The sequence below is a fragment of the Macrotis lagotis genome, chromosome 1 (genome assembly GCF_037893015.1).
Source record: "Macrotis lagotis isolate mMagLag1 chromosome 1, bilby.v1.9.chrom.fasta, whole genome shotgun sequence".
Taxonomy (NCBI): Eukaryota; Metazoa; Chordata; class Mammalia; order Peramelemorphia; family Peramelidae; genus Macrotis; species Macrotis lagotis.
Window position 1 is genome coordinate 277,264,872 of NC_133658.1, and position 15,507 is coordinate 277,280,378.

The window sequence follows — 15,507 nt, forward strand, 5'->3', positions numbered from 1 at the left end:
GAGGTAGTTACCTCACTTACCTACATCCTGTTGGAAAGTTTCAAGAAGTCAAGAAGATTAATGAAGAAATAGGGGTTACTTGGGAGGTTCATTACTCTGTACATGCTTAATAAGCTTATACATATTGATTTCTAAGCCCCAGGAGGAGCTTAAGATTCATTATAACATGCAATTTATGTGGATGCATAATCAGGGTAGGGGAACATATCAAGGAATAACATACAAGAGGTGAACAGAGAATTTAGGAATTACATAATCCCAGCTAATGAGGGCCTAAAGGATTCAGGGGCAGAGATAAAGTTCTGTGTGTGTGTGTGTGTGTGTGTGTGTGTGTGTGTGTGTGTGGTGTGTGTGTATTTGTGTGTATATGTGTGTGTGTTTGTGTATATGTGTGAGTATGTATGTGTCTATCTGTCTGTCTTTGATGATGTACACCCTTCCTGTAGAAATGTATTACATATTTAAGTTAAGTCATCTACCCTAGACTCTTTGTTTTTCTTTTCTTTTTTTTTAAAGGTTTTTGCAAGGTAAATGGGGTTTAAGTGGCTTGCCCAAGGCCACACAGCTAGGTAATTATTATTAAGTGTCTGAGGCCAGATTTGAACCCAGGTACTACTGACTCCAGGGCCTGTGCTGTATCCACTGCACCACCTAGCTGCCCCCTTTTTCTTTTTCTTTATATTTTCTTTATTTTTTTCAACTACATGCAATGGTAGTTTTTAAACCAATCATTTTTTTTTTGCAAGGTTTCTGAGTTGCTACTTAACCCCATTTGCCTTGCAAAAACCTAAAAAAAAGTATATATATATATTTTTTTTTTCTATCTCTCTCCCTTCTGTCCTATATGCTCCACATTTATAACCATGTTAAACATAGATCCATATTGATCACATTGTGGGATCAAACCAAAAATGGAAGAAAGAAAACATTAGAGAGAAAAAAATGATAAAATGCATAAGACAATGTTTAAAAATTGAAGATAATAAGCTTTAGACTTCATTTAGATTCCATAGCTCCTTCTATGGATATGGATGTATTTTTCTATCACAAATCTTTTAAAATTGTTAAACAGGTCCATCATAACTGATCATCATCCCATATTGCTGTTGGTGTATATAATGCTCTTCTGGTTCTGCTCATTTTGGTCAGCATCAGTTTATGCAGGTTTTTCTCAGGCTTTCTGAAATACAGTCCTTCATGATGGATATACCCTTTGTTTTTCTTTTAAAGATTTTTTCTAACACTTAGCTCCCAGAATTGTTGGGACCAAATAAGATAATTGTTAAGTGCTTATCACAGTGCTTTCGACATAGTAGGCATTTATATAAATGTTTACAAAATTCCAATATATGAATTAAAGTTTTTACTTATAAGGGCCAATTCGAGTTTAGTGGAAATCAGTGAACCAGATAATGAACTTCTAGAGAAAGCTGAGGAGTTGTCATAAGAAACATATCCGGATAAAGTGAATTTCTTTTTTTTTAATTAAAGATTTTTATTTTGAGTTTTACAATTTTTCCCCCAATCTCACTCCCGCCCCCTACAGAAAGCAATTTGTCAGTCTTTACATTGTTTCCATGGTGTACATTGATCCAAATTGAGTGTGATGAGAGAGAAATCATATCTTTCTTTTTTTTTTTTGCAAGGTAAATGGGGTTAAGTGGCTTGCCCAAGGCCACACAGCTAGGTAATTATTAAGTGTCTGAGACCAGATTTGAACCCAGGTAGTCCTGACTCCAGGGCCAGTGCTTTATCCATTACGCCACCTAGCTGCCCCGAGAAATCATATCCTTAAAAAAGAAACATAAAGTATAAGAGATACAAGATCAGACAATAAGATGGCAGTTTTTTTTCCTAAATTAAAGGGAATAGTCCTTAAACTTTGTTCAAACTCCACAGTTCTTTATCTGGATACAGACGGTATCGCAGAGAGCCCCAAATTGTCCCTGATTATTGCACTGATGAAATAAGCTTGTTCAAGGTTAGTCATCACCCCCATGTTGCTGTTAGGGTATACAGTGTTTTTCTGGTTCTGCTCATCTCACTCTGCATCAGTTCATGCAAATCCCTCCAGGCTTCCCTGAATTCCCATCCCTCCTGGTTTCTAATAGAACAATAGTTTTTTTTTTTTGTTTTTGTTTTTGTTTTTTTTTGCAAAGCAATAAGATTAAGTGACTTGCCCAAGGCCACACAGCTAGGTAATTATTAAGTGTCCAGATTTGAAATCAGGTACTCCCTGACTCCAGGGCCAGTGCTCTATCCACTGCGCCACCTAGCAGCCCCCTAGAACAGTAGTTTTCCATGACATACATATACCACAGTTTTGCTAAGCCATTCCCCAATTGAAGGACATTTACTTTATTTCCAATTCTTTGTCAGCACAAACAGGGCTGCTATGAATATTTTTGTACAAATGATGTTTTCACCCTTTTTCATCATCTCTTCATATAGACCCAGTAGTGGTATTGCTGGATCAAAGGGTATGCACATTTTTGTTGCCCTTTGGGCATAGTTCCAAATTGCTCTCCAGAAAGGTTGGATGAATTCACAGCTCCACCATGTAATAGTGTCACAGATTTCCCACAACTCTTCCAACAATGATCATTAATCCTTTCTGGTCATATTGGCCAGTCTGAGAGGTGTGAGGTGGTACCTCACAGAGAAGCTTTAATTTGCATTTCTCTAATAAGTAATGATTTAGAGCAATTTTTCATATGACCATGGATTGCTTTGATCTCATCTGTAAATTGCCTTTGCATATCCTTTGACCATTTGTCAATTGGGGAACTGCTTTTTTTAAAATATGACTCAGTTCTCTGTATATTTTAGAAATGAGTCCTTTATCAGAAACATTAGTTGTAAAGATTGTTTCCTAGTTTACTACATTTCTTTTGATCTTGGCTACAGTGGTTTTATCTGTGCAAAAGCTTTTTTAATTTATTGTAATTGAAATCATCTAGTTTGTTTTAGTGATGTTCTCCATCTCTTCCTTAGTCATAAACTGCTCCCCTTTCCATAGATGTCACAGGTAAACTAGTCCTTGATCTTCTAATTTACTTATAGTATTTTTTTGGTCTAAATCCTGTATCCTGGGGTGGCTAGGTGGTGTAGTGGATAGAGCACTGGCCTTGGAGTCAGGAGTACCTGGGTTCAAATCCGGTCTCAGACACTTAATAATTACCTAGCTGTGTGGCCTTGGGCAAGCCACTTAATCCTGTTTGCCTTGCAAAAAAAACCTAAAAAAATTATAAAAAAATAAAAAATAAATAAATCCTGTATCCATTTGAATCTTATCTTGGAATAGGGTGTGAGGTGTTGGTCTAATCTGAGTTCCTTCCATACTAACTTCCAATTTTCCCAGCAGTTTTCATCAGAGAGAGTTTTTATTCTAATAGTTGGACTCTTTGGGTTTATCAAACAGCAGATTACTAAAATCATTTCCTGCTAATGTACCTAGTCTATTCCACTGGTCCACCACTCTATTTCTTAGCCAATACCAGACAGTTTTGATGACTGATGCTTTATAATATAATTTTAGATCTTAGCGCTAAGCCATCTTCTTTTGCACTTTTTTTTCATTAAATCCCTGGAAATTCTTGACTTTTTATTTCTCCATATGAATTTACTTACAACTTTTTCTAACTCATTAATTTTTTGGAATTTTGATTGGTAGGGCACTAAACAGGTAGTTTAGTTTTGTAGAATTGTCATTTTTATTATATTAGCTCTACCTATCCATGAGCAGTTGATATTTGCCCAGTTATTTAAATCTGATTTAATTTGTGTGAGAAGTGTTTTATAATTGTTTTCAAAAAGTTTCTGAGTCTGCCTTGGCAAATAGACTTCCAGGTATTTTATATTATCTGAGGGTACTTTGAATGGGATTTCTCTTTCTAGCTCTTCCTGCTGTACTTGCTAGTCATATATTGAAAAATTGAGGATTTATGAGGGTTTTATTTTATAACCTGCAACTTTACTAAAATTGCTAATTGTTTCTAGTAGTTTTTTTGGATGATTTCATGGGATTCTCTAGGAATACCATTATGTCATCTGCAAAGAGTAAGAGTTTTGTCTCTTCCTTCCCAATTCTAATTCCTTCAATTTCTTTTTCTTCTCTAATTGCTGAAGCTACTATTTCTAATACAATATTGAGTGGATAAAATGAATTTAAAACAAAGAGATGTTACTCTGTGATGATAATGAAGTGAGGGCCTGGTTGTGAGGAGCAAGAAGCATGTCTTCTTCTCTTTGGCCTAGTGTGTCATGACACACACAAGAGAAGGACCATCAGTGAGAAAAAGTATACCCAAGATGGTAGAAATACAATGCTTTCTGGGGAGAAAAGGCAAAGGAAGGGAAGTAGCTTTTAGTTTTGGCATTGTGTTAAATCTGAGAGAACCGTACTTCTATGATTGTGAAGAGACAGTGTGAGAGGAGGGGAGCCTGGGTGGGATAGTGCCAACCTAGGAGGATATGAGGGAGAAAGGAGTGGTCAGGGAAGGGAGCTTCCCTAGATTTCCTTTCATTTTGAATCCCAGAGATTCTGAATAGTGCATCAATGGTGATTAATGGTTATTTCTTAGCCCTCTTTTCTTACTATAATTTCTTCCTTATTTTTTTATTACAATTTCTTCCCACCACTCCACCCCAGTTACAACTACCCCATATTACAGATGACTCAACTTGCAGATCTTTATCATCCATCTTGACCTCTCTTCTGAGCTCCAGAATTTCTACACCACCTACAGGAAATGAAATCATCTTTGTAAAGTGCTGGGTAGATAGTAGGTATGTAATAAATGCTTGCATGAAGATTATCCTGTTAAACAATTCCATCCATATCCAGAGAAGGAACTGAGGAGTCCAAATACAAATTAAAGCCTACTTCTTTCACTTTTAAAAACTTATTTTATGTTTTTTTTCCTTTTTTCTCATTTTTCCCCCCTTTGGTTCTGGTTTTTTCTTTCACAACATGAACAATATAGAAATATGTCAAACATGATTGTGCATAACCTATATCAGATTACTCACTATTGGGGGAGGGGAGAGGGAAGAGAGAGCAGTAGAAAAATGTGGAACTTCAAACCTTACAAAAAGATGAATGTTGAAAACTGTGTTTGCTTGTAATTGAAAAAATAAAATAACACTGAAAATATTTTTTAAAAGGAAAAAAGAAATGTTTACTTATTTCCTCTTTCCACCTCAAATTCAACATTCTCAAGACAGAATTTATTTTTTTTATGATATAAATATTTTATTTGTTTTCTAATTATATACAATAGTAGTTCTACCTATCTTTTTTTGTAAGGTTTTGAATTTTAGAAATTTTTCCCCTACCCTCCTTTCCCTCCCCCCCCCCAACAAAAGACAATCTGATAATCTCTACATTGTTTCCATGCTATGCATTGGTCAAAATTGAATGTGTTGAGAGAAAAAACATAACCTTGAGGAAGAAATAAAATATTAGAGATAGCAAAATTATATAATACATAAGACAACTTTTTTAAAAAAACTTGTCGTAATCATTAGTCTTTGTTTAAACTCCACAGTTCTTTGGATACAGATACCCTAAAATTGACCTTGATATTGCATTGATGGAATGAGCAAGTCCATTAAAGTTGATCACCTCCCCCATGTTGCTCTGAGGGTGTACAGTGTTCTTGTGGTTCTGCTCATCTCCCTCAACATCAGTTCATGCAATTCTTTCCAGGCTTCTCTGAAATCCCATCCCTCCTGGTTTCTAATAGAACAATAGTGTTCCATAACATACATATATCACAATTTTTTCAGCCATTCTCCAATAGATGGACATCCCCTTGATTTCTAATTCTTTGTCACCACAGAGCTGCCATGAATATTTTTGTACAAGTAATGTTTTCACCGTTTTTCATGATCTCTTCAGGATACAAACCCAGTAGTGGCTAGATCAAAGGGTATGCATATTTTTATTGCCCTTTGGGCATAGTTCCAGATTACTCTCCAGAAAGGTTGGATTAGTTCACAGCTCACCAGCAATGTACTAGTGTCCCAAATTTCCCACATCCCTTCCAATGTTGATCATTTTCCTTTCTTATAATATTGGCCAATCTCAGAGGTGTGAGGTGGTACCTTAGAGATGTTTTAAAGTGAATTTCTCTAATTAGTAATGATTTAGAGCAACTTTTCATATGACGGTAGATAGCTTTGATTTCCTCATCCACAAATTGCCTATGCATATCGTTTGACCATTTGTCAATTGGGGAATGTCTTTTTTTTTTAATTTGACTCGATTCTTTAAATATTTTAGAAATGAGTCCTATTTCAGAAAAAAAATCTAGTTGCAAAAATCGTTTCCCAATTTACTACATTTCTTTTCATCTTGGTTTCAGTGGTTTTGTTTGTACAAAAGCTTTTTAGGGGCAGCTAGATGGTGCAGTGAATAGAGCACTGGCCCTGGAGTCAGGAGGAAATAAATTAAAATCCAGCCTCAGACACTTAATAATTACCTAGCTGTGTGACCTTGGGCAAGTCACTTAACCCCATTGCCTTGCAAAAAAAACTAAAAAAACAGACAAAAAGCTTTTGAATTTAATGTAATCAAATTATCCATTTTTTTATGATTTCTCTATCTCTTCCTTGGTCATAAGCTGCTCCCCTTTCTATATGTCTGACAGGTAAACTATTCCTTATTCTCCTAGTTTGCTTATAATAGTCAAACCAGAATTTATTATCTTTTCCTTTAAATTTAATTTTTTTTAGGTTTTTTTTTTTGCAAGGCAATGGGGTTAAGTGGCTTGCCCAAGGCCACACAGCTAGGTAATTATTAAGTGTTTGAGGCCAGATTTGAACTCAGATACTCCTGACTCCAGGGCTGGTGTTCTATCCATTTTACCACCTAGCTGCCCTTATCTTTTTCTTTAAACCTTCTGCATCTTATTTCACTTTTCTCTGATTGACACCATTCATATGAGCTTGGAATTCTTGTCAGATCCGATTTGGTACCAACTTCTGTCAACCCCACTTCTACAATATCTCTCATATACATACATTGTAAGCTGGTGAATATTAAACATTTGGCTCTCTTGAGACAAAAAAAGATAAAGGTGGAATAACTTTTAGGTTTAATTTCATTTTTAACATTTTCTCAAATTTATATGATCAACAAAACAATAAATCAAGCCCCAATTTGTAGCATTTACCAAGTTCTGAGCTGTAAATGCTCACACTGAAATTTAACAATTGGATCCCCGATCCTGTACAAACTGGCAATAACACACCCCAGTGTCATTCTCTCCTCCCTATTCTGCCAAGTTTTACCTCTTATTACCACTAACCTAGAATACTGAAATAGTTTCCTATCAGATCTTCTGACCTCTCTCCACTACAAAGCATTCTTTATACAAAAGAAAGTGACAGGAAAAAAAAATCTTTCTTACTCAGAGTTCTGGTGATGTTACTTTCCTCTGCTCAAAAATCTTCAGTGAGTCCCTGCTGCCTAACACCTCTGCTTCACAATTAAGGTCCTAATGCCATCTTACCTTTCTAGCCTGAGATATTTCCCCTCAAACCCCATACAACACATACTTCTGTAAATTTTCTATGCACCTTGCAACATAGTTTACTATAGTTGTGTTAGTATTTTCCTCCCATATAAACTCCCTGAGGGCAGGGTATTGTGTCATCTAAACTGTTTTTCGCCAGCTCCCTGGCCTAGTGTACAGTATTTAGTAGATGCTTAACAAATGTTTGTTGTTGTTGTTTTATTCCCTAATCCTAGAGCCTAGAGGCAAGACAGGACAGTCCAGACTCAGATTCTGTTTTATTGGGGTTAGATATGCTGAGTGCTTACAGACAGATGGGTGTATATGGGTTTGGAGACTGGCAGTCAGCCTCTTTAACTATCTAGCCATCAGCAAGTTTTAATCTCACATTGTCTGAGTCTGTTTTTCCCCTCATTCAATGAGAGCTAATGCTCGCCCTATATATCCTGCCCTCTTTTTCAGCTGACAGGAGATGCTGTAATGGGAAGAAACAGAGACAACCCTGAAGGACTCCCTTAAAGTCATTCCTTGAAGAGGTCTAAACTCTTCAAGTTCTTGATTGACTCACAATCTTTTCTTACTGGTATCAGTGACAAAATCTGGAGCCTTTTTATCTGCTTGGCTGTGCACTGAAAAAGACAGGATAAGATTAAGTTTTGTCCCTCGGAGAACTCATATCCTTGATGCTATAGGTGATAATTCTTGCAGGTGTTCAGGCAAGGAGAAAACCTAATGTAGTAGAAGGAGCACTGGAGGCTTGTATTTGAAGTTGGAGTTCTGACAGTCATATGACTGCAGACACATTTGGAGACATGAGGACCCCTTTGTTCCAGCTCTAACACTCAGTTTGTGTCATTCTATACCTCAGATTCATCACATTATCTATTTCACAGGTTGTTTTTTTTTAATCTTAGATATGGAAATGTGGGCCATCAGTATTCACAAACCTTGCAGGACAGAATCTAAATAGGCAGAGAGGAGAGGAAAAGACATTCTAGGTTAGGAGGACACAAATGAGAAACAAAGAAAAAAGGTTAAGTGATTTGCCAAAGGTTATAAATGTGAACCTTAGGCTGGGTTAAGATTTAAACTCAGATCATCTGATCTCAAATCTAAAGCTGTTTACACTTTGACCTCTCATTTCTGCCCTACTCCTATAATAGGGCTGCTCTGAGGACCAGTCTGTCTATAAGTGTTGTGTCTCCTATCAGCCAAATCATGTGATAAACTCTGGGAATATAAAAAGAGGCAAAAGGCAGTACCTGTCCTCAAAGATTTCACAGTCCAGTAGGGAAGACAATGAGCAAATATGTACAAACAAGTTATCTTCAGAAAAAAAATAAATAACTAAAAGAGGGAAATATGAGAATTTAAAAGGAGTTGGAAAAGGTTTTCTGCAGAAAATGGGATTTTAGATAAGACTTGAAGGTATGCAGGGAAGCCAGTAATCAGAGACATGGTGGGTGGGGGGAGCCAGAGAGTATACCTTGAGTCACGAGATGGAGTGTCCCCTTTGTGGAATTATTAGGAGACTTAATATCATGAGATTAAATGTCCTCAGAGAGTAAAGTACAAGAAGAACAGAAGGGGAGGTGGGTAAGTTATGAAGGACTCTGAATGCCAACAGATTTTTGGATTTGTTCTGTGAGGCAATAGTGAGCCACTGGAATTTGCTGAATAGGGAGGTGACATTTTCAGACCTATGCTTAAAGAAAAACACTTGGTGACTGGAAATGAATTAGAGCTTGACCAGTAGGGTATTTTAATAGACCAATCATGGTATGATTAGAATTTGTACTATGAAGCATCAGAGAGGAGAAGGGGACTTGCTGCTGTTGACTCGTGTCTGATTCTTTGTGACCCCTTTTGGAATTTTCTTGGCAAAGATACTGGAATGGTTTGGTTTGCCATTTCTTTCTCCAGTTCATTTTTTTTTTTAGGTTTTTGCAAGGCAGTGCAAGGCAGATCCTCCTGACTCCAGGGCCAGTGCTCTAACCACTGCGCACCTAGCCACCCTCCAGTTCATTTTAAAGATGAGGAAAACAAGCAAATATCATTAAGGGACTTGCCCAGGGTAAGTGTCTGAGGGTTGATGTGAATTTAGGTCCTTCTGACTCTGGGCTCTATCCACTGCCCCACCTAGCAGCAGAAGGGGGCTTATTAGAGAGATACTGCCATGGTGACCTTGGCAAACAGATTAGCTATAGGGTAGAGATGGGGTTGAGAGATAGGAGTCAAAGATGACAAAATGAGATAATGGCTGCAAAGACCTCGGTAAAGTATACTATAGAAATATCCTTTTTTCCCATTATTGACTGGCTGGTTGTCCTGGTCAGGAGGTAGGCCTCAGGCAAGGCTGGAAGTTCAGTCCTAGAATAGAGAGGCGCAAGACATACTCGCTGGCACCTTCTTCCTTGGCTATTGTTGTCTCTCTTAGGGATCCCCCCTCCCTCCGGTCTCCAGGGCACAATGCAGCACCTGGCACCCAAAGGAGCTTCAAAATAGATGCCTTTTAATTCATTCATTCCAAGGCGGCTAGTAAGGCTTCCACTGTCCAAAACGTGTTTAGAGAGAACAAGCCAAGCAAAGGAGGATCCCTGCGGGCGCGGGTTCCCCGGTCCGCACAATGCAGAGGCCACACCTCCAGGACAACCTCCGGGGGTCCCCTCTTCCTGCCCCTCCCCCGCACCCCACTGGTCCTGGCCTCCGAGAAACCCCAACCCCACCCACAGTGACCCCGCCCTGGCCTGGCTAGAGGGCTCCCCGACCTGGGGCCCGAGGATTGGCTCGGCCATCCTGCCCCTCCACCTGTCCCGTAGGCCCCGACCCCAGCAGGCTCCCAGCTGTCCTCCCTCGGGCTGGGGAAGCGCCGGGGAGGGCGGGGGCCAAGGGGAAGCAGGTCCTTGACAGAGTGGCTTCTGGGAAAGCGAGTCTGCCTGCGCGGGGGCTTCTGGGGAGTGAAGTCTCCGAGCGGCTCTCGCGCTGCGCAGGCGCAGCGCGGGACGGAGGGGAACTGCGGAGGGGATGCAGGACTGGTGTTTGCCCCTTGGGGGCGGGGTGAGGCTGGGAAATGGTCGGACGTGCCCCCGCCGCCGGAGGACCGTCCTCCCGAGCCCGGTCTGAAGTGACCAGCTCACACGGACATATGCTCCGGGGATCTTCCAGTCCTACCCTGGCCGGGCCCCAACACAGCCCTGAGCCCCAGGGCAAGCTTTGTGCTTATTGCCCCCTTATCCTGAAACAGTCGCCCTCTCATCCTAGGGTTGCCCCTCTACCCCGATCCTCAACCCTAGCAGTCTTCCCCCATTACCTTCTCCCCCATCTCCTGAGACAGAATTTTGAGTTTATTAATCTCTAATCCTAAAGTTGACCCTGGGGCTGACCCCCCCCCCCCCCCCCCCCCCCGCCGCCCTTGCCCGACCCTTCTCCCCCTTCCCTTTGGATCTGATCTCTTGGGGCCAACCCTGGGATTGATTCCCCGCCCCACCCCCCAGATCCTGGAAATGACTCCCCTCAAAGGGAACTAGTCTTCTTAAAAATATCGGGTCTGGGGGTGGCTAGGTGGCGTAGTGGATAAAGCACCAGCCCTGGAGTCAGGGAGTACCTGGGTTCAAATCCGGTCTCAGACACTTAATAATTACCTAGCTGTGTGGCCTTGGGCAAGCCACTTAACCCCATTTGCCCTGCAAAAAAAAAAAAAAACTAAAAAAAAATATCGAGTCTGTGGGATCCTCCTAATTTTAACTGAGAGAATTTTCTAGTGGTTTCTCCCCGCACTCCAGACCAAGAATGAAGACCCCTGGGGAGGTCTAGGTGGTCCTGAGGGTTCCAGCAGTCTGTGCCTAGTTACGGAGTCTTTGGTAATTCCTTCTTCCTTGCATCTGACTCCTCCTGTTCTCCCCCTCCATTCTTCTTTCTCCCGAGTCCTCCTCCCTAGACAGCCGCTCCCATCCTTGTCTAGCTGGCTAAGCCTCATTCAATTGTCTCCTCCACCTAGAGGAGTTAACTGGGTGGGCTCGAGGGTCATCATGGACAGACCGAATGGCATGTTAGGGAGAGGCTGTGGATGCCTTAGAAGTGAGCCAGCTCTGTGGGTCACCAGAGACCGGAAAGGCAGGAAACCCCTTCTGACGTTGAACCGACTCTATCAGGCCCTGATATAGCGAAGACACCTCTGATCCCCGTAAAGAACAGTTGGAAGCAAGGGACGGCAGAACCGAAGAGGAAAAAGATCTCTCTAGAGGTGGTATGCTGCTGAACCCACCTCTGAGCCCCCCCTGCTCTCTAATCCTAAAATTCCTACACCCACTTTTCTGAGCCCCACTGGGATTCCTCTGCTCCGCCCTGGTCCAACCCCTCCCAGGACCTCCCCCGCCCTCCCCCAAAGGGAAAAGGAGGAGGCCCCACAGAGTTCAGCAGACACCTATCCTGAGCCCAGAGTGTCACACAGGACAGGACCCACACAGAACACTTGCCAGTTTCAGCAGAAGGTAAGTTCGTGAGCTTGGCTCTTTTTGCCCTCCCTGTGACACAGGCCAGGTGCTTGGGGCATCCCTGGGGTTGCTAAGAAGAGGGTGGCTGAGTTTTCTCTCTAGGACATTTCTGCCCCAGGTGGGTGACTGAGGACTTGAGGACACAGGGACTGGGAACTGGGGGAAGTTGCAGGTCAGGAAAGAACCTTATCTTGGGAGCTGGAGACTCCTCTCTGTGTAGACCCCACAGACTGGGGGAGTGGTGAGGGGAGGGAAGAAGGAAAGTGATATTCTTTATTGAGAAATCAGATGCTCAGTTCAACCACTGTCTAGTGCAGGATTTTACCTCATTTCTGGGTTAACCCATTCCCCAGATTCCTAGCTCTCATTTCCAACTTCCCTGTAGAACATTATCCCATGGAGGTAGAGTAAAGCTCAGAGTTTTGGGAAGTTTTGCTCATAAATTGCACATTGTCATACCTTCATCTGTATAATGTCCTATATATCCTATTCTATCACACAAGCTGTTACACTGTTACGTACTCTTGTGTTGTCCAAAATTCACACACATATTATCACATATATATATATATCCACACATACACATGGTCACACGCATACACTTTTATGCTCAGATACTTACGTGATCTGTCTTACAAAGCTGAGTGATTCTATTGGAGATCTAAGGCTCTGGTGGGAAATGGAAACCCTTGGTGAACAGCTTGGGTCCTGGCTAGGAATTAAGTTTATTTCCATGTCTGAGAAGCTCTGGTCTAGCTACCCTTCCCCCCCCTCTGTACTGGGTAAATATTTGTGTCCTTCCCTCAGCAGGGCCAGATCAAACTGCACCTCCCTTCCTCCCTCTCTCCTTCTCAGCAGCTCCATGGAACCCCTTGAATGTGTGGTGAAGAACCCATACACCAGCATTAATATCCCCCGAGCCCACCTTCGCCCAGACCTAGAACTGCAGCTGGAACAAAGCCAGGAGACTCCACACCCTGGGGCCAAAACTAGCCCTGCACCTGCTTGCTCCCTGCCAACAGTGGGTGGTTGGACCCAGGAGGAAGCCAAAGGAGGGTCTCATATTCAGAGTCAGGCATCTTGGCAACAGCCAGGGAATCCTTACGCTGGCCTGCAGCATACATCAGGGTCCAAAGAGCCACCTTATACGACTGTCCCACCTGCAAGGTCTGGAGACGACATCGCCCATCACTGCTGCTGCTGTCCCTGTTGCCGTTGCTGCCACTGCCCTCGTTGTTGCCGCTGCCACCGCTGTTGCTGTGTGGTATCTTAGCTCCTCTGAAAATCTAGCCCAGAGGAACCCAGACTGAAGGAGACTATGCCATGATGCAGCTGAGGTTCTTGTCATTCGGGGTAAGGAGGCACATAACACTCTGGGTGGCTTCCCCCTTGGATGGTGTTAATTCACCTCTGGCCAAAGGAACTGGAGCTAAGAGCAGAGACTGAAGTCATTAAGATTTGGTGCATTTGAAAACTTCCTATCTGCTTCCCCAAGTCATCCATCATGACAAGACAGAGATCTGGACATATTCACAAAATTTCCGAACTCAAATGGGCAAAAAAGAGATCCTAAAATCTAACCTGTACCTGAATAGGATTCTATGATATCCTTGATAAATGGGTATCTAACTGCTGCTCAGTGGCTTGGAGCTCACTCCCTACAGGAGTGAGCCCATTCTGCCTCTGACCAACTCTGATTACTAGAAAGTTTTTCCTTACATCAAATGGAAATATCTTTCAACAAAATTCCATACATCGATTTTAAATCTACCCTTCAGGACCGTGTAAAACAAATCTGATTCCTCTTCTCCATTACACTTCTTCAGATATTTGAAGACAGCTGTCACGTCCCTTCAGGATTATTCTTTTCTTCTCCAAAGTAAACATACCTCATTTCTTCAACTGATCATACTATGTCATAGTTTCCAGGCCAGTCTGCCTTCTCCAACTTGTTAATATTCTGTCTAAAATGTGATATTCAGACTTAAATATACTGTTATAGGATTTGGGGATGAGTCCTAAAGTGGGGGTCTATCATGAGAAACTTGTTGAGGGTAATGTCAGGGAAATCAGAAACCAAGGTTGGGAGATGGAAGATCTCTACTTAAGATGAAGGAAGGTATTCAAATCTCCCTTTAGAAATGTAGCACCTAACCCTGTGCCTACTGAAAGCCTCACAGGCCTAAGGCAAGCCACCAGCACTAGTGATACCTATTACTGTCCACTATCTCTACTCACTAGAATCCTGAGCCAATGATGAGACCTGTGAGGATTCTTATCCTTATACAGCTCAACTCGAGCCCTATCAACCCACTGATACTTCACCTCACCTTTGACTAAGGCAACTACATCAATGACCAGCCCTAGAGGACTCCTCACTTTGTTCCCTTGACAATAAACCTAAATAATTTGTTCAGCTTTGTCTTCACCACTGCTTTGCTGTGATTATATGAAGTTTGGAAGGACTAAGGATCTAGGGTTTGGAAAGGTTCTCTTGGGGCTTGGAGATTTGTAAGAATTGGAACTATGGTCAGAGAGAAGAGAATCTTACTTTGAGAAATATAGCTCACATTTAAAAACTTGCAATGGGCTTTCCTCATAACAACGCTGTAAGATATAGACCAAAAATTATTATTCCCATTTTAAAGATAAAGAGATTGAGACTGAGGCATTGTGACTTTCCCATGTAGTCTGAGTTGAGAATCAAACCTCTCTCTCCTGATTCTAAATCCCATATTCTCCACCACATAGTCACATTCTCCTATCCCTACCCTTCAACCTTGCTTCTCCTTTGTCTAGGGCTAGACCAATCCCAATCTAGAGGGAAATTGAGGGGAATAGCTAAAACTCTGGTAGTAACTCAGATGCCACAACTCTCAGCCACCACTTTTCTTCCTCCAGGTGGCTTGGCAGTAGAAGTTCTTAAGGAAGGACCCTGTTCATCTCCATATCCTCTTCCTTATCCTCAGGTCATTTATTTTTGTCTGCCCTGACCCTGTCTTTAACATAACCTTGTACTATGTCTCTCAGTCTTGGTCCCAGAAGTTAGGAGAGAATTGGAGGTTAGATGAAATTGAACCCCTTACTACTCATCTGATTGAGGAAGTAGTGGGACCAGGGTCCAACCAGGTCGATATCTAAAATCTGGCACACAAATATGGATGAAGAACATGGGAATGGAGCATCAGAATTACAAGGGACAACCCTGGACCTCTGTATAGAGCAGAGGTCCAGGGTCCAAGGTCCAGGAGTCCCAGAACATAAAAGTGAGTAGAACTGGGTGATATCAGTCTTAGAAGGCTTTCTAAGGGAGGTGAGTTTTGTGCTCCAGCTTTGGAAAGAAACCTTCATATTGCTGTCATTAAGGACATGAGGGAAAGATGTTTCCTGGTGATGAGAAAGAACAGGAATTAGCAAGCAAGGGTTCAAGGTGAAGAAGCCAGAATAGAATCCGGCTAGCTAGGCCAGTGACTCATCTTCTAAATCCTAAACCT

At 41.8% G+C, this 15,507-nt stretch overlaps 1 protein-coding gene across 4 annotated transcripts; it reads left to right on the forward strand.

The window, feature by feature from the left end:
* The first annotated feature begins 11,003 nt into the window (after positions 1-11,003).
* Positions 11,004-14,433, forward strand: CYSRT1 (cysteine rich tail 1). 4 transcript variants are annotated; one of them, XM_074210585.1, is made up of 2 exons: positions 11,004-12,010; positions 12,872-14,433. In XM_074210585.1, exon 2 carries the CDS (start codon positions 12,876-12,878, stop codon positions 13,284-13,286), a length of 411 nt encoding a protein of 136 aa, XP_074066686.1. In that variant the 5' UTR covers positions 11,004-12,010; positions 12,872-12,875; the 3' UTR covers positions 13,287-14,433. The 4 variants fall into 4 exon arrangements, with proteins under 4 accessions (XP_074066686.1, XP_074066684.1, XP_074066685.1 ...); XM_074210583.1 differs by having other exon boundaries at positions 11,006-12,010; positions 12,821-14,433; XM_074210584.1 differs by having other exon boundaries at positions 11,006-12,010; positions 12,824-14,433.
* Positions 14,434-15,507: the final 1,074 nt, after the last annotated feature.

What these genes read in the sequence shown, in the direction of transcription:
- CYSRT1 (XM_074210585.1), top strand. Translation starts at nt 12,876, where the DNA reads ATGGAACCCCTTGAATGTGTGGTGAAGAACCCATACACCAGCATTAAT.